This window comes from Montipora foliosa, chromosome 1 (assembly GCF_036669935.1).
Source record: "Montipora foliosa isolate CH-2021 chromosome 1, ASM3666993v2, whole genome shotgun sequence".
NCBI classification, from domain to species: domain Eukaryota; kingdom Metazoa; phylum Cnidaria; class Anthozoa; order Scleractinia; family Acroporidae; genus Montipora; species Montipora foliosa.
This window is the reverse complement of record NC_090869.1, coordinates 42,368,771-42,388,843: the sequence shown is the minus strand read 5'-3', so window position 1 is coordinate 42,388,843 and position 20,073 is coordinate 42,368,771. Positions and strand designations below refer to the sequence as shown.

Here is a 20,073-nt window from a genome sequence, read left to right as displayed (position 1 = left end):
TCTTGTGAGGTATACATGCATCCATTATACTGCGAATACTACATTCAAAGGTGTCCCACATTTCATCAACCGAGAGCTCCTTCAAGTTTTCCATAAAGGTATCAGCAAATTCATTTAACATTTCTTTAATACGACTGCAATTTGCCTTTCTTTTGATGTAGACTTTGCACTTTACGTTCTTCTTCTTACGACATGTTTCAACAGAGAACAAAACCACGTCGTGGTCACTTATTCCGGGGACAACTTCAGTACCGCTCACAATTCCAGCATTATTTGCAAAAACTAGATCCAAAGTGTTCTGCGTGTTGCCTTGGCGTCTAGTTGGGGACTCGACAAGTTGTTTTAGATCATGTTCGTCGATCATTTCGATAAGTCTCTCAGAAGGCGATGTCAGGTAGGTGGAAGAATCCAAGTTGGGCCAGTTAATATCCGGGGCATTAAAATCTCCAGCAAGGATCACACAATTTTTCGGTAAAATATTTCCCATCTTTGATAAGGATGACTGGAGGGCTTCCAAGCTTTCAGAATCAGTTGCTTTAGAACGATAAAAGGACCCGAAAAAGATCGATTTAGTGTTTGAGCCAGCTAGCTGGCACTGTGTCCAGATAATTTCACAGTCAGAGTCAAAATCCGGGCGATGTAAAACAATTAAATCATTCTTTACAGCCTGAAAACTCCACCACCAGGACATTTACGACTTAACAAATAGTCAGAGTTCAGACTTCAAGCAAAAGCGAATGGCGAAAAACTCCCACCGAAAGTCATATTCAAAGGTGTTTGACAGCTGAATATCAACGCACCACCAAGATGCAAATTTCAGTGCACAAGAAAGGCTGAATGAACAAAGAAGGTCTGTTTTAAGGTCGAACGATTGTATTGTTATCATGGGTATCATGTTACTGAGCACGTGCTGTTAAGCACGTATGCAAATTCCCGTTTGTTTGCTTTTCTCTTAAAGTCGTTTAGTGTTCTAAAGGACTCTAAAAGCACTATTCTTTTTAAATAGACAACTAGTGTCCTTTTCTTTTGTTGTTTAAACTGCAAGTTCTCAAATTGTGATCTTAAGATTTTGTTGTGTGAAAATACTTGGCTATAAGACGCACCCCAATTTTAGCACTAACTTGCCACCCAAAGACAGATTTTTCTTGAAAAAACTGTGTGCCTTATAACCGAATAACAACGGTAACTTCTCTTTAAAGTTTTAGGGCCACTGATTTGCGGTTTCTTGGTTATTATTTCTGCCATGACAGCTGAATACTCCTGTTGATACCATGGATCAGAACATGACGTGAAAAATGTGGGCCTGACGGGGTGTCATTGCTGGGATCGCACCAAAGCAGACTTCTCCAGTATTGCCCTTGATGAAGAATTCATTAAAAAGGAATCAGTGCACATTACCCAGTTTTAAAATGGTTGTGGGGTTCAGAAATCAGAAATTCATCATAGTTAAAAACCTAGTCGCATAATTGATGTTGTTCGGAGTACGACTGGTTTTACCTGTACACATAAATCGAATTTCAAAAGGTAGGCAATAAATTTTGTACCTGAATTTGGCACAATGCACGACTTCTTGCATGTAATGGAGGGTCTTCTCGGGAAAACATATACGAGGCTTGGACAAGGATTCAGACGAGTAATATCACAGGGAAACCAATTGCCAAAAAACTCTGAATTGACGAATGTGAAAAATCAGTATTTAGATTTAATCCGAAGTATCCTCCTCGAGTGTGGATACTTTGGATTCATGATCTGTCTTTGGTTTTTGGCAAAAAAACGCAAAATCCGTTTTTGGCTTCAAGAATTCATTTTCGGATTTTCCATAAAAAATGCACCCTAATTTAACCCACAGTGACTTACAATACAGTGTGCTGAACAAAGTGGGCACATTCCAAAGGCCTGATTGTTCAGTGCTACTTCAATGTCATGTAAGACATTTTGACGTTCAGCCCATTTTAGCATTCCGCAGCCAATTTCTTTCAGTCACGCTCACTGGCCCAGGCCTATCAGTCATTCAAACTGCCCTCCCCGCCAGGGGGCTCTGCTCAAGTTGAACTTCCATCTGATCCCAAAGTGTGCAAGGTGATCTTGTAGTTTCTCGTCAGCCATGATGGTCTTCAGAAGCTTTGGTTTTCCAACAACAGTTCTTCCATTGTCTGAATACAACGTATTTGGGCGTCCGTGGCATGCTATGAACCTCTTTAAATTGCTCATAAATTCTTCAGTCTCCAAACTCGACAAAAATTCCAGGTAAATCCCACAGGTTAGGCTGCACGCGTAGAGTACAATGTAGGCCTTGCTTTCGTTCTTTTTCCCCTTCCGATATCTCAAATGTCTGGCAAAATCGACACCCACTACTTGAAATGCTGCTGTTCCTTCGGTTGGATCTCTTGGTAAACTTCCAGGAGGAGCGTTTGTCAGCGCACTAGCCTGGAATCATTTGCAGCCAAAACAGGTCTTTATTGTCTATTTCCCCAGTCGCCTTAGTCTTGGGACCCAGTGATGCTTGTGCACTTTAGTCATTGTAAGACCCACTCCCCCTTGAAGCGTAACGAGATGAGACAGCATCACCAGTTTCTCAGTGTAGGGGTGCGTATCGGGAAGGTAAATAGGATAACCCCCCTGGGTTCTTCCTCGGCACTCTGAGCCCATCATGTCTTTCCTGAAGGTTCAGTTGAAGTCTGCCGTCTTCAAACTTCTCTGATCTTTTTCCGCTACTGTGTGCACGCACGGTCCAGAAGTACTTTTGTTTCTCAATCTCCTCATCCCTGAGTGGACCCAATGTTCTCTCTTCCTTGCACTTACGGGAATTGCACGTGAAGCGTGAGCTCCAGACACAAACTCTCAGCATTTCCACAAAGCGAACTTCTTCAGCAGTACGTCAAACGCGTCTGTTATATCACGAGCTCTGGCAAAACACCTCCCTGGTGACTTTCACCTCTGCTTGGGATTCAGGAGCACCATTCATCACGATGTCACTTGGCCAGTTTTTTCTGTGCCAGCCACTTTGGTCCTTTCCACCACAGGGCTTCCACCGCGACTTCCAAGGTCTGCGGGGTTCTCATGGCTAGTCACATGATGCCATTTCACGTCTGAATGTTGTTGGATCTTGCTGACCTGGTTACTCACGAATTGCTTATATAATCACCAGCTCCTCTTATCCAGTGCAAGGCCACCGTGCTATCAAGCCAACAGTGAAGTTCACCGATAGGAAACACTTCAAGCGCGTCTCTCGTGTTAGTGATCAGGTTTATGTGTGCCCTGAGACCAATTCCTGATGTGGAATGCTCAGGCCTTGCTTGGCCAATCTTGCCTTTGTAGTTACTAGCCTCACACTAACTCCCAATGGTTGCATAACCACAGCATACAAGGCAGCTGAAACCCCCTTCACCACTCATGTCACCGAAGCAGTGCAGGTCGATTTTGGTGATTTTCTCTCTATGCGCCGCAAGGGACCTGGGCACGGTCACAATTGTAGGTAACCTTCCTCCCACTTGATAGCTCTTTGATAAACCTATCTGGTAGTCGTGTGTCCCATGGTGTTCTCAGTTCACAGGTCTCACAGCAGAGCAATTTCCCACTTAGTGTTGTGGGTCGTAGACTTTCAGCAATTTTCTCAGTACTCTTCTCTTGGTAGGCTGGGCCAATCAGGGGGAACTTGACTTCTAGGGCGTCCTCTTCCATGTCCCAGCAAACTGCGAGGAGCGTCCCCTTTCCTCTCTGGGGAACACCCAGTTGCTGCTTTGCATAGGTTTCTTGCGTCTCACTACTCTGATTTGTACTGATTGCGTCTAACTGGGCGGCATTCAAATGCCATTTGTGAAGTGTAAATCCACCTTGAGTGAACATCTTGGTTGCGATCTCTTTGACTTGGATAGCCTCCCTCACAGTAGGACTACCATCGATCAGGTTGTCAACGTATAGACTATTCTCTATCTCACTCAACCTCTGAATACATTGCATGACAGTTCTCTAAGTGTCGTTGAATTGCTCCCCCCAGCAGGAACGGGGATGAGGAAAGACCAAACAACACTCTCATAAACTGCAAAGTCTCCACACGTCTCGTCTCACGGTTGGCAATCCAGTGGAATTGCATAGCATCACGATCCTGTTCACGGATCCTAACTTGAAGGAAGGCTTGCTTCATATCACCTGTTATCAAAACTGAGTGAAATCTTGCCCGTACCAGTACAGTTGATTTTGCAAGGGTGGACTCGCATGAAGACAATCGTTGAGTGAGGGTGCATTATCATGTGCCCGAGCTGAAGCATCATAGACAATATGAGGCGGTTTCTCTGACTACAGGTATATGGGGTATGTAAAACTCTCTCCCCACCACGTGCTCTCTGGCTGGCTCTACAATTCCCTCAGCAAGCTGATCTTTGGTGATAGCATCCTACTGCTTGAGCAGTCCTTGTTTCTCAAGTTTTCGAATGGTGCCGTCTAGTCGTTTCAAGCTCCCCGCTTTGTTGCTAGGCAACATAGGGTGGTTTTCTTTCCAGGGCGATCCAGTCTCGTACCAGCCCTCAGCGCTTCGATGTAATTGCTCCTTGAACTCATCGTATACGTCTGTTTGATCTCCCTTGTCTTGTATCCCCAACACGTCTAATTTGCACAGTTCCTCATAGTCGGCCACGGCTGTCTGAGTTAAAAGCATGCTTGAAATGTCAGTCTCTTTCCCTGGTGACGTGATTGTCCATCCAAATTGTGTCAGCTCGGCCACAGGCTCTCCCGGGTGTCCAATTCTAGGTTTGGTTTGGGTCCAAATCTTTGCGTATTCACTTACGCCTGGTATTATGTGTACTGGCAGTTGAGGCTTTTCATCTCAATCATTCATGTAAACTCCCGCAAGGTGAGGGTGTTTCTTAATCACTTCAGTGTATTTTGGGTTGTCAAGTGATAACAAGGTTCCTCAATCTACTTTCGTGACTTCCATTTCCAATTGAAATTTTCCATTGAGGCTGTTAATTGTAAGATCATAGACACTGATGACCTTGTTGACAGATTGAAGCATTATCTCTATACCGTTAAGTTCTTGTCTCATCAGTCGAATTCCAAGATGGTCCAGAAGAGCAGAAGACGCATACGAACTGCCAGCCCCTGTGTAGAGAAGTGTGCAACATTTAAACCCATTCACTTCGACCAAAACGACAAGATAAATAACTTCATCTGATGCGCTCTTGTCTTGTGCCATCATAAACCTTCCATGAGTTGGTTGAGCGGCTTGGTCACAAAGCGATGTGTGGTGTTTTCTTTGACAATTCTGACATCCGTGACTTCTACAGCTATCAGCTCTATGTCTGTGACTAGTGCAATTAAAACAATTGCTTTCAGCTAAGAATCCTCCTTTGATCTCTAACAGCGACCACTTTAGTTCATTTAGCGGAAATGTGGTCAGTTTTATCGCAGCAAACGCACCCACACTGTTGTCATGCATTTTCCTGTTGGGTTTGGTAAGACCTCCGTCGCGAATTCCCATCATACTTTTTATTTTTCCAATTTGAAGTGCTTGTATTTTTGTTCACTTTGGTTGCTGGATTGATGTCTTTCCAATGTCTAATCGCTTGTAACAATTGGCTAAAATCCCACTCTTGCCACCGGTCTTGTCCCCGAACAAGGTCAGCCTTAATCCCCTTCAGTTTGTCAAGTACAGCCCACACATTCCCTGAGACTTCTCGCATCTCCAAACTTTGCACATTATACAACTGTTTTCTGTAAAACTCATTGACTTCTCTAGGGTCTCCGCTCGATGTAATTGGCAAATCCATTATGCTGGCTACACAGGCGTTTATAATCTCTGTGGTCTTCCCGTATTCTGCTTTGAGGATGTTTTTAGCCCTTTCATAATCCTCCGTGCTAAAAGGGTAGCCCATCAATGTCTGCTCGCACTTTTGGTAAGATAATCTCCTTCAGGTAAGCAAATTTAGTCACTGGGGGCAAATCAGTTAAATCGATTTCGGCGCAGATTTTATTCCAAAGTGGAAGCCATTGTTCAAAGGTACCATCAAACTTTATAATTGACAGTTTTGGTAATTCAGCATGCGAACCATTCGATTCCCCTTGTTTCCCTTTTTTGAACTCTTGGGACGTCTTCTCATATTCCAGCTTCATTTCCAGTTTTTCTTTTTCTTTTTCGAATTAGTTCCACTAATTGTGATTGTTCCTTTGTCTCACTCAAAAAAATTCGCAGGTACTCAATTACAACATCCACACCCTCTATTTTCGCATCTATCTCACTACTCCAAACCCCTACCTCATCAATTGAAGCGCCCCCCCCCCCTCCCCCTTCCTGCTTTTCTTGCTCGATGCCACTAAACTTATTCACACAACAGAGTGATTGCTCACTTCGATTCATCAACTTAAATGCAGAGTTTTCAATCCAAATCATATTCTTCTTCTTCATCTATTCCCATAGTTTGTTCATCGCTGCTATCATTCCCCCAAACCGCCTCTAGAATATCCTCTAGTGTTACCATTTGCCTTGCACTACTAGACGCCATTTTGCTCAAATTCAAATTGAATTGAAATGGCCGTAGAGTTGTGACATTGCATGGCGAATGCTGTGAATCAGCCCAGGGGGTGGTACAAAGAAGAGTTAGAGCTACATATTGCCCAAAACAACGCAGCTCAGTTGACAGTTATGGAAATAAAGCGCTGTGATACTGTACTACCACATGTGCGCAATGCATGCCTGTTTTTTAGGATGCTTCCCACAGGCTTTTCATCACATTTTTGCATACATTCCATGGGTGAATATGTTGTCTTTTTTGTTCTTTGTGCGTGTATCTTTAAGTCAGCCACATCTACTCCAGCTGCCTCAATAGAGATCCTCCTTAGTCGATTTAGTCATTGTGTTGAAATCAAAGGAAGTGCCCCTCAGTGGGTTTGAATCTTACCTTTCATCACATACGTTGTCTGTAACAGTGGATGTGAATCAATCCACTGCACACCCACTGAATCTTTAGTCCTGTAGGGCTCTGTACTTGGCCTGGTCCTTTTTGTGCTGTGTCTCTCCTCTTGATGAAATCATAATGCTCACGGTATTGAGTGTATGATATATGCTGATGACAGCCAGGTATACACAATCTTCAATCATCCTCGTACTAATAGACTGCAAAAGATTGAAAGTTGTGTAAGCCACATTAACTTAACATAACACATATTCCACTAATAACTAATGAAAACCTAACAACTAACAACGCTAATATCACATCGAGTAAAATTACAAATTAAATACTGATTAAAAAACTATTTAAAACTGTTATTACAATATTACGGCCGCAATCCAAAAAAACTATTAAAACTAAGGTTACTAATCTACTAATCCCCGAAATTTAACGATCTAATTCTGTTAACTATTTCTTTGGTGCCCGCTTTTATTCTATTGTCATTTGAGAGTTCATTCCATTTCTTGGCTGCAAAATATCTCCATGACTTGAGTCCACATTTGGTAGTGTTAACTTTAGGTAAAGATAAAGCATATTCTTGGCGCCTAAGATTGTACTTAAATGATCGTAAATAAGATTCCTAATTGCCCATGGTGCTTTGTTGGATATGCTGTTATGTATTGTCAGTAACATGTCTTGAATTCTTCGAGATTCTATGGAGGGTAGTCTTATCCTTTCCAAGAGATGCTGATAAGATGCATGTTCATCATTATAGACATATCTCAACGCCCTTTCATTGACTTTTTCAATTTTTACAGTGTTTCTTTTTCCGCAATGATGCCAAACTTGGTTGCAGTAATAAAAATTCGGTAGTATGAACGAACGATATAATGATTCCTTGGTTTTAAGTGGTAAAATATTTTTCAGTCTATTAAGCATGTTTATTTGAGCACTCACTTAGCGGCAAATACTGGAAACTTGGTCGTCAAATTTAAGCTTACTATCGAGTACAACTCCCAAGAAGTTAGTCTTTTCTGCGGTTATGATATCATTATTACCCGATTTAAGGAGTAGCTTATCTTCTGTTCCGCCAAGGACCATAGCCTGGTACTTTTCCGGATTTGGTCTCATGCCATTTTGAATAAACTGTGTAGTTGCGTTCTCAAGATCACTATTTAGGTCGTCTTCAATGGCATGCACTTTCTTATTGGAACAATGGATATTTGTATCATCCGCATAACTAATAATCCTGCATTGTGTTACTGCATATGCCAAATCATTTATAAAAATGTTAAACAATGTAGGTCCCAAGACAGAGCCTTGAGGGACTCCTCTTAACACCCCTTCCCACGTGTAGCATGCATCAAAGATAAAGAGGATGATCGAGATGATTCATCAAATTCTCGTCCTATTTCACTCCTACCAATAATATTGAAGTTCTGTGAGAGAGCTGCACATTTACAGCTTGTGCAATTCCTACAAGATCATTCCATCATACATCCCCTCCAAAGTGGCAACAGAAAATCCCATTCTACCGAGTCTGCTCTATGCGCTACTCCATTTCACCAATGAAATCCTGAAGAATATGGATGAGAAGCGCATATCAGTTGTGGTGCTGCTTGACATGACCAAAGCATTTGATAGCATACGACACCACATACTTCTAGCAAAGCTCTGTAGAATTGGAATATCTTCATCTGCGCTTGCCTGGTTCAGCAGTTACCTATCAGTTACCTGTCCCAGAGCAATTGGAGCTAAGCTGTGGCCTCCTACAGGGATCCATCTTGAGTCCAATGCCATTCACCTTATTCGTCAATGACCTGTTATCTATTCCTAATCACTGTCAATCGATGGGATACGTTGATGATACCAAGCTGCTTCTTGGCTTGCCACCAAACCAAACTACTAATGCAGTTTCTATGCTAAACGACGACCTCGGGGAAATTACCAAATGCTGCTGCAGAAACTCATTATTACTCAACCCGGACAAGACTAAACTTTTGGTGATTGGAGTACCTCAACTCACAAAGACTCTACCGAACCTATCCGTAACTCTTATGGGTAAGAACATTGAACCTGTCACCATGGCAAAGGACCTTAGAGTCTATATCGACAATAGCTTGAATTACAACGACCACATCAACAAGATATCTTCCAGCTGTATCTATAGTTAAGTTAATTATATTCAAATTGTACGCAAGTTCTGACACGTAATTTTGTAACATACCTTAAATAAATAAATAAATTCAAGTGTACGACCCTTAAAAAATCCCATTTGCAACTGAAGATGACATGAGTATGTCGAAACATGTATTGTAAATTGAAAACTGTCGTTTCTTTTTTGAGAATTATGATTAACCGCATAAAATACCTGCTTGATAAGAAAACTATCCTACTGCTAATTCACTCTTTTGTCTTTAATAAACTACTTTATTGCTCTTCAGTATGGAGTAATACTTCAAAGAAAAATACTAATAAGTTGCAACTTCTTTAAAACTTTGCAGCAAGAATTGTCCTTGGCTTGAAGAAATACGATGACATCTTCGAGGGACTAAAATCATTAGGATGGCTGGACATCAACCACAAACTGAAGTTTATTGACTGTGTCATGATATATAAATGCCTTAATAACGAAGGCGCTCCTGCGTATCTGTCGCAGAGGTTCAAGAAGCGCTCTCAGATCCATAGCCGAGCCACAAGACACCGAAGCGACCAAATGTCGCCTTGCCACAGGGCAACGATCTTTCAGCTTTCGTGGAGCTGAAGCATGGAACAAGCTTCTAAAATCCGTTAGAGACACTACCTCGTTGAATAATTTTAAAAAGAATTTATTGAAACTATTCAAGGAACTTTAAAGAAACCCCCCCCCCCCCCTCCCAACTGTATATAAATCTTAGCTTTATTTATTAATTCTATTTTCATGTCCATGTCCATTTTTACACGATTGTAGGTAATTTATTCATGACTATTTTTTACATTGTCGCTGAAAAGCCCCTATGGGGGAGCTTCAATAAATGTATGTATGTATGTATGTATGTGTAGAAGGCGGTACCGAGTTTCACTCTTTGATGGCGAGAAGAGAGATAGCTTCGTATTAAAGATAGCACTTGATCACGTAAGCCATAGAATTTATTTTTTTCCAGAATTAAGTCATGTGGTAGACAGTCAAAGGCCTTACTTAAATCAATGTGCCGTTGGGCACCCATGATATTTTGTGTATCCAAACATAGAATTATGAAGAATCGTCTCTAAGTGATCTGTCAATTGTTGATGAATAAGATGTTCAAAGATCTTGTGGTCCATAAGCAATGGCTTATAGCTGAGAGTTAGGTGACTCTTGTGTGATCGGCTTGTAGCCAAATCAGAATTTTGAAAAACCAAGTGGTATCGTTTCCAATTCTGGTACCACCCAAGGAAAACCTTGAATCCAAGATCTGTGGCCAGCTTTTTGTTTGGTTTTTGACACAGCATCAATCTACTTACAGAAAAACCTTTATACAGATTTACCCAAGCCTAAAAACGGGGCTCCCAGGTTGTTTATTCTTACTGACTGTAGGATAAGTGAAAAGAAAAGGCTTTATAATTGGCCTCGTTTTGGTGTTTCCAGTTACTGTTTAATAAAGTCATTTTCTTTGCTTCCTAACTAGTGACTTCCATGGTAAATTTCACACGAAAAAGCAATAGTGTCATATCGGTTTTTCAAGTGAAATTTACTGTCTAATTCACCAGTTAAGCAATTAATTTTTCTTGGATCAGATGAGTTTTGGAAGAAAACAAGCAAATCCTCAGCAAGAGAACGGAAAAGGTAAAAATCCATCTCAACATCAACTGTCAAAAGCCAGTAAGTAGGAATCACGCTAAGATTAAAAATCACAGAAGTACTGGCTCATGATGTGACAAATTGTCTTTGTCGGTTCAAGGTCGAGTTAAGAGTTTAATGGATGTATTTTATCTCTGAGAACGAGATCATTTACGTTTTGATGTATCTCATTGAAACATGCCAGCTTGGCTTGGAATTAGAATCAGCAAGAAAGGACAAACTTTAAACAACATCTCCAACAAATTACCTGTATGTGCTCTAAACAAACTTCTGAAAATACATGCTGTTTATATTTCTCCCTACTTCCATGCTGAGAACTCATTGCAATTACTAGTTTATAACATAAGGGCAAAATTTTTGTTGTCACTGTTGAGGCACATTGAAAAACAGTTAGGCAAACAGAGTAAAAAAATCTCTTGTTTGCTCGGATATTAAAGCCAAACAAAGAAAGAAATCAATTATTTCTTGATGTCCAAAAAGAGTACATATGATTGTTATTTAATTCCAGTTTCATTCCTGAACAAAGGAAAAAACGATTAAGCCATTGACTCCTTAAGAGCCATTTTCCCAGAAAATCGAAAATCGCAAGACACTCGTGAAAAAATCGAATTTTTGTTTCTTTTGCCAAAACATCCCTTTTAGTGACCTAATTCAAGAAAAAATAGTTTTGGGTTCAAGCGATTCATTGTACGGGAGAAATTACTAAAAGTTTGAAAAATCGATTTTTTGCTGGTTTTTCGTACTCAAAACAACGGAATCCGACCGCAACTTCGAGAAAACGTTGAACGCATAAGAAACAATCCCTAAAATCAAAACTTCAGCCGAGAATTATTACATACTTACTCTTTAATTTTATGAAAGAAAATTTGAAGAAAGAAGTTTTTAACAATTACAATCGACAAGTTTAAAAAGGTCAAATTTGTATCTCTGGAAATGTTAATAAATGAAGGCGAACTTTAACTGTTGTAAAAGCCCTCTGGTATATGCCGCTTCCTTGTAAAACCCATATAGAATAAAACTTTGGCTATTGAACTAAGTTACTGGAAAGTTTTAGCTCTGGGAATCCAATACAGTTCTCACACTAAAGTAAGCAATTTGAGTATCTGAGTAGATAAAACGTATGCAAATTAGACGGCCCGCTGAATGAATTCATATTTTTAACGCAAAGTTTTGTTGAACGAACAACTTACCATTGCTTGTTGTGAGAGAAGTTAAATCCATCTCTTAATCTGTTTGTGGCAACTCATCCATAACTGATTTCGACCAAAATTTGTCCAGCAACTTCAGCGCTTGAGATATCTAAACACTTCCCACGCAGCGCTTATTACGCGTCATCAGACGCTTCTGTAATAATGAAACCCGATTATGTTTTGGTCCGAAAATAACATACAATGATGAAAATTAACCACTGCTCAAACCACACAGTTAACAAGGTGAGTATTACTCTTACTCTTTGTGAGCGAACAAATCAGATACTAGACGGGATAACAAGATCATATGACGCATAATTTAACAAACGCGCAGAGATTGGTCACGCTAGCTTGTCACATACGACTGTACGTACTATACTTTGTACACATTGTAAACAGATTAAGAAACAATTACAGCTGTCCCAATGAAAAAATGTACAACCCTACGTCTGTTTATAGATCATCAGTGTAGAAATATTCGACTCTGGGAACAATATTAATATAACATTTCCAGGTCAAATGCTCCTGGAATAAAATTCACATATTGTCACGAAGTGTTTCGCAACTTACTATTGCACGTGCCTCTACGATGTCATTTTAATTGAATTATTCCCGTCTAGTATTACGAAATGCTACCCTGCTCACAGACGTTTTTTCTGTTTTGGGAATTTGGTGCGCGCACAATATAAGCGATTGCCCATGAGAGAGGGCGGAACGCGCTTTTTTTTATACGTGCATCTAAAAATGAAGAGAGTCTGTGAACAGGCTGGTAAAGTACACAAAGTGCAGAGTTCTGCCTAAACGGTGTTCTCACTTCTACTCAGAGGCTGCTTCCAGAAGTGAATCATTCACCATTTGTTCTCGCCGGAATAACTAAGTCAAGAAAAGATCTATTTTGTTCATTGTTTTGCTTTCTTTGCTTATTTTTGAAGTTTGTTTATGTTTAAAAGAGCGTTCCTTTTCGGAGAGTGAGATCATTTCTTGTTTGTCAGGCTGAGTCCTTGTTACAAATCAGTCAGTTACCTTTCAGTTCGTGACTATTTGCACGTTATAAATGTCTCTCCCCGCTCTAACAAATCAGCCTAGCCTAGCCTAGCCTAGCTCATAAAGCAGGGGCACCCTGTGAAATATCTGTTCGGAGAAGCAAACATTGCCTAGGATTTTCTATAGCTTGAGGAAGGCTAAAAATTTCTAGATGACCGTTCCATTCATGTACACAATTTTCGAAGCTTATGTAATAAATTCCCTCCGATTTTCTGAAGTTCATTTTTCCCATTTCACTCCCCAGGTTAGGTTGTTTTTCGTAGAGAAAGGAAGCCTAAAATTTTCGGAATCGAAAATGCCATGCAGAAAGGAACCGAAAAACTATCACTTTCGGAAAACTTTGAATTGCTGCTAAAATGTTCGGGAAAATAACACTGAAGCCCTCGTAACTTCGAAAAGACTCAAGTTACCCTAGGATGCCCGAACAAATATAAATTTCTTAGCGTCACTTAGAAAACATTTCTAGAGATCTAAAAGTACTCTGGATAGCCTAAAAAGTCTTTTCAAAGTAATTCGGGGGGAAACCGTCGTTGGGTGCCCCTGATAAAGCGCCTGTTATGCAGGCTGGAGGTATTTCTGCAAGTTCTCTGAGTTAACCAAAGATAACTTTGTTTTTCTTCACTAAACAACATTTCTAGAGGTCTCTAGAGAAAGCGTTAATTACGCGTATTCAGCCCTGCGGAGTGGTTCTCTTTTTCTCGCGCTCGCAGCGTGAATTGGTCAAATTTAACTCAAAGATTATTATTAGCCTCAATAGGCTTTTCAACAATTTTGAGGAGGTCTCGAAGGTTTCAAGGATGCGATAAGCACACTCAAGTTTGAAGTTGTGTTGTGAACAAGCTCTAAATGAAACTGAGAATTTCTAGTTACCTGGCTAGGGATCCTGGTTTCGGAGGAAAAATCATAAAAAACAAATCCGAAACAAAACTATAGCAAGCTATAAAGTTGAATTTTATGCTTTTTTATTTTGCTGTAGGGATTGTTGCAAGGTGGTAAATTCGGGAATAACGACCTTATTAAGGAAACGTTTGTGTTTGAAATATTTTGGGAAATATTATACCTTCACTCTGAATCAAAAACTGTGATGAATGTCTTTTACAACAAGTCAGCATATGCATGTGTCTGGACCAATACAAATATATAAATCAAATAAAGCAAGAAGGTCTGTTCTGTGAAAAGTGTATGTATTTTTTTACCAACAAAACAAAGACCGAAAACAGAAGCTATTGAGTATTTCGTGACAGTTTGCTAACGTGACCTTGGCATATGTAACCGATTCGTGGGTCAGTAGAAGTCATAAGACCTTGTGGTGGCTTGAAATCTTAACTAAACAAATTCAAAATCGAAGTCAACGGTTTCGAATGCATTTTAATTCTGCTTTTTCCCCCTGAAGAAAACTATTTTACCATTGTGGTAACGGAGTTTCATCAAGCGATGACAGTTTCAGTTCGAAGTTGCGATCTCAATGATTTCGCTGCGGCAATGTGGCTGAACAAACGTTTTTCAGTCGTCATATAAAAAGTTATTTACGGCTCTCACCAACACAGCTGAAAGCTAGAAATAACATTTTCACTGTAAAAACATATTACTAGCAACAGTAAGTAGTCCTTTTGCACTAAACTTTGTTTAGTATGAATTCCTTCAGCGGGCCGTCTAATTTGCATACATTTTATTAAATGAAATTCTCAAATTGCTTACTCCAGTGTCAGGGCTGTATTTAATTCCCAGAGCTAAAACTTTCCCGTAATTTACTTCAATAGCCAAGGCTTTATTCTATATGGGTTTTACTAGGAAGCGGCATATACCAGAGGGCTTTTTCAACAGTTAAAGTTCGCTTTCATTTTCTAACATTTCAAGAGACACAAATATGTCCTTTTTAAACTTGTCGATTGTAAATGTAAAAAACTTATTTCTTCAAATTTTCTTTTAGGGCTTCAAAGATTAAGAACGAAATAATATTCGCCTGAAGTTTCGATGTTAGGGATTGTTTCTTATGCGTTTACCGTTTTCTCGAAGTTGAGGTCGGATTCTGTTGTTTTTAAGCGCGAAAAACCAGCAATAAATCGATTTTTCAAACTTTTTGTTATTTCTCCCGTACAATGAATCGCTTGAACCCAAAACTATTTTTTCTTGAATTAGGTCACTAAACGGGATGTTTTGGCAAAAGAAAAAAAAAATCGATTTTTTTATGAGTGTCTTGCGATTTTCGATTTTCTCGGAAAATGGCTCTTAATTGGGATTCCCCATTGACGGGTGAAATCGTCTGGCGTTAGACAGAGTAAAAACACTAAGTATGGCCAGTTTAGCGGCATAGGGTTAAACCACTTCTGAAAAATATATGTATTCACTTGAAATAACTCATCCGTAAAAATAACAAATGGTTCAGTGTCCAAGAAAAGAATTTGTAGAATAACTTCTTCCTCCAAATTTGAGCTATTACTGGTATACTTTTTTGTCGTTCTCATTCTCTTTCTCTCTTCTTTCGTTTCTGCTCTTCTGTAATAGGCCGTCCAGGCATCATGCAGCCTTGTCAGATACAAAATTAAAAATCTTGAGATAACACTTAAGCAAAACCGTCTTTTTTATTCATGCTTTCGTTACTTCGAAATACGTGAAATAATGTTGTTAAAGTAAGGAAAAATTCGCCTACAGAATGACTAAAATGACTTTTGACATACTCTGTATTTTTACTGCTAAGTGGTGGTTTGATTGGGAGTAGAGACCAGGCACCTGATCACTTAAAGAGTGGTATTGTGTCATGAAATAACAAGTACTGTATTTATATACTATGGAATTGGAAAGGAATGTCATGTTACTGGGATTAGATTGCTGTAAGAACTCGTTCTAAAAGCCGCATCTTTTTGCTGAAATATTGGGTGCAAAATCGTGGGGGTGGCTTACATACGAGACCATTGCTTTAATAGGGAGTAAACTGGCTGTTATGGGATCACAAATAACACTAAAAACCTTCAGTAGATAAAGATTAAACATAATCTTCAACCAATCACTTCAACACTCCCCACTGCTTGCCAGAAAATGCGAAGCTGTTCAACAAAACTGATGAGACAGATGGCCGACTGTTTTGTTGCCATTCATTACTTGCATGGCGTGTTTGTCCATGGGGTTGTTAAACTCTCGTTTAGCGACACGTTTTTCTCTGATCGATGGCTTCCATACTTCTTTTTGAACATGCACAGCTGATGTCCATGTTGTATGGTTCCATGCAGTTTCTGCAAAAATCATCGTTTTTATTTCAACTACTTTGGGCTTTAACAATGAAGACCACCATTGTCAGTCTCAAAAATTGGGGAAATCAATTAAAGATAAGCCTTTAAAAGGTATTTTAAGAAGTTGATTAATGTCTTAAGGTACACAGCGTTATATTTCGGCAGGTTTATCATGAACAGCTGTTAACAAAGAACTTAACTTTTTTGCCAGAGTGTATTTTTTCAAGTTTTTATTTTTTCTCAAAATCATGCTTGAAATTTGGTGGTGCAGCTTATCTATGAGTGCACCTTATAAACATGTTTTTAAGGTACATTTCAAATCTTGTTTTGTTTTCTTTTCTCTTTCGCCACAGCCAGCAGTCTCTAACTGTGAAAAGAGGTCAAGTACATTTGCTGGCAGGCTTTCACCAGTGACCAGATCAGTTCAAATGGCATTTTCGTCGTGTTCAGATCCAAAGCGTGGAATCCAGAGCAATTTTTCATCACCAAATTCTGCAAAGTGTGATAAAGACATCAAACGGAATCTTGAACATGCAAATTTTTGTGCTCCACATCTTCATCCACCCGAAAGTGACCTTCTAGCGGTAGGGTCTGTTAAGTCTCTCTACAATAGAAAGGAGTCTAAACAAAATGAAATAAGGATTGAATATAATGGCCACAAACGGCGAAGACTTGAGGCCAATTACATTGCTGTTGGGGGAGCTGAGGAGTCATTGAGTGATGCAGAAGATTTACTCAGTAATGTAACTGCTTATTGAAATAACACCAACCAAACAATTGAGCAGTTTGAAATCACTGCATTATCACAAGAGAACATTGCTTTATGTGCTCCAACAGCTGGATCTTACACTCCATGTACCATGACATAACTTCTTTCTTTCACCATAATAGTTGGAAAAAGTATACAACAGGAATTTTAAATAGTCTCCTTTGTGATTGTTTCTTGTTAAAATGCAGTTGAATGACACATGTACATTCTACACCTCTCTCAGAATTGCCATTATGTTGTGTTGGAAACCTGAAGTTGGAAACATTTTTTGTGGAAGAGTTATCAGCCATTGATCTCAGGAATAACATGGACTAGAATGATAAATAAAATGGTTTATTTTCAACTATAAAAAGAAAGGAATCAATTGGCCGAAGGAGAAAATACCATAATACTCTTTGTTTGTCCGCCTAAATTTTGAATAAGCATTGTTCTCTGTTTCTCTTGGAACTTGGTACAATGGTGTACAATGGTCCCAAGAGAAACAAAAACAATACTCATTTAAAATTTGGGTGGACAAGCAAAGAGTATTATGGTATTTTCTGCTTTGGCCAATTGTAGTTTGTCTCCACAATATGTATTCATACACTTAGTTCATTCTTAAGGGTGTGCACATTGGGGTTTGATGGAGAAATAATTAAAGGAGTTTTACTGTAAACTGTAATAAAACATATCTAAATATTCTTTAAAATACTAAAGACTTGGTGAAAGACTTCGTTGAAAAAGGATGACGTTTCAACGTTAGCTATACGTCATTATCAAGTCAAAATTATTTGAAAATTGCAAACTATAAATACTAAAAGAGCAATAGCTGATAAGGAGCTTGTATAATGAAGGAAAGGAACAATGAAAATTACAAACAGAGTTTGGCATGTATGGAGTCTATCTGGATTAGCATTTTGTAGACTAAGCAATAAAATTTGCCCTGGCACTTTCTTAATACCTTAAATTGGCCTTGTTTCAAAAGAGCTTTACTACCGCGAGCTTGCAAAAAATGTCGACCAATTGTCAAATGCTCTTGTTCAGCAATGCGTTGATGATGGTGTCGGGCAGTAGACCCAACATAATCTGCATTGCACAGGTCACATTTAAAGTAATAAACACATTCACAGCTGATGGCTTGATTTCTTTGGGTTTAAGATCTTGCCCCAAGTTTTTTGCTCTTGAAAACCGGTCGTACTGTAACACCAATCTTATGACTGAGATTGCATAATTGTTTCTGGCAGCCACTTTGATCTTTGAACGGAAGACTAATTCTCACTTTGGCACTATCATTGGTGTTAATGCCCTCTTTTCCGAGGCAATATGAAAAATAAAGTTGTTTATAGTAGAATTAATTAGGCCAACCAGATAGTCAAGGTGACTGAATACCAAACACAATTTGTCACATTCTGTATTAAAAGCCACAATTGTAGAAGATAAGGTTCGATCCGCACTAGCAGACAAAATCACAATTGTCCGTGGCAAAATCCAAGGACAAATTTTGTCGTGACAATTTTTGTCTTGTCTGTTGCATCCGCATTGACACTGTCAATATTATATTTCAATTATAATTTATTCAATTTTGCTGGGCGCCAAAACATCAACTTCGTTTGGCGGGATAATGAAGTTCATTAATTTTATTACTTGTTGCATTCCTCTTTCTTGTAAATGTAGCTCATAGCTCATATGGTGGACGAATCAATATCAATATCTTCGAAATCAAGTGGCCCCTTAACGATTGAATACTTTAGAAGACAGAGACGCCGGGCACGTTGACACAACCCATACTATTAGAAGTCCCAACACCAAACCAGTCTTGGTTTGAGATTCACTACAATGGCCAAAGGATTCCCAGGGATTATTTGAGAAAGCAACTATGAATGAAACGATGTAGCTTTGAGATTCTGTTGAACATCTTGCAGCCCAGAAAATACAAGATTTCTTGAGTGCATTGCTCCAGGAAAAGTTCTCTCACTTGGTCTAGGTCATGGCAACTTGTACCAAAGCATTGGGCGGGTTTTCAACGCTGGAAGGTGGACTGTTCTTGAAGCAGTGCAAGATGTTGTGGAGGCCCTTTTCAACCTCAGGAATGATTTTCCTCTGTGAAGTTTCCCTTCACAGAGGCAGAAGCATGGCCTTGCATAAAGACAATTCAAAATGTTTCTGATCTCCCGAACATTGTTGGTGCAATTGATGGAACCCATATAAGAATAGCTGCCCCTCCACACAGTGCTTTGGACTATTTCCGTCGCTACCAACAACACAACTTCATAGTTCAAGCTATTGTCGATGGCAGGAAACGTTTCCTTGACTTTGCATCTGGCTTTCCAGGCAGTATGCATGATGTGAGAGTTCTACGAAATAGTACAACATTTGATCTTTCACAGCACGAAAAGAGTCTGACGGGTCCTTCTTTGCAAGTTGGGGGTAATGACATCAAACCCTATCTAGTTGGAGACAGCGCATACCCTCTTGCCTCCTGGCTTCAAAATCCATTTCCCGAAGCAACAAGAGATCCAGAGAAAATAGCTTTCAATAAAGCTTTCTCCGGTGCCAGGGTTCACAAAGAAACCCGCAGAGTCCAAATCAGAACGACATAAATGACTAAGGACCAGACACTTAGTGTAATAGCCCCTATGCAAAAATGGCTGCCTTTAAATTATTTTTTTGTTCATATTTAAAATAGCCCAACTAACCTCGTTCGGGATAACAAATTCTTTGGAATTTTTGTCTCAAAAACGAGGTTAGTTGGGCTGTTTTGAATATGAACTAAAGAATAATTTAAGGGCAGCCATTTTTGCATAGGGTCTATCGGGGCTCCCGCCAATAAGTAACAACATAACACCCAATACAGTGCCAGTAATTAACGACCAAATGCACCAATTTACTAAAAATGTACATTCCAAAAGGCAAAACAGTAAAAAGGAAGTGCTAAACAACCGAACCAAAATTCCAAGAAAAACCCAGATACTGGCGATGGTCCGGAAAAATTTTGACATGACGGTAACCAGATTTGAGATCAAAAGGTGAAGAAAAAAAATTGCCTGACTGAAACAAATTAAACACAGTCCGGAAATCTTTGAACTGAACAGACTGCTTCCAAATAAGTCTGTTTAAATAAGAAAGATCCAAAATAAGCCTGCAGTTCCCACTGGACTGC

General features: G+C 39.5%; 1 protein-coding gene across 5 annotated transcripts in view; it reads left to right on the top strand.

Annotated features, from left to right (window-relative positions):
* Nucleotides 1–17,805, top strand: part of LOC137998847 (uncharacterized) — a 76,004-nt gene extending 58,199 nt beyond the window's left edge. For 2 of the 5 annotated variants that reach the window (XM_068844681.1, XM_068844692.1), the window contains one exon: nucleotides 16,519–17,805. In XM_068844681.1, the coding sequence (XP_068700782.1) occupies nucleotides 16,519–16,923 (405 nt within the window). In that variant the 3' untranslated portion in view covers nucleotides 16,924–17,805. Of the gene's footprint in view, nucleotides 1–9,388; nucleotides 10,690–16,518 lie in introns of all 5 variants that reach the window. The other 3 variants (XM_068844709.1, XM_068844700.1, XR_011122833.1) reach the window with 2 other exon arrangements.
* Nucleotides 17,806–20,073: the final 2,268 nt, after the last annotated feature.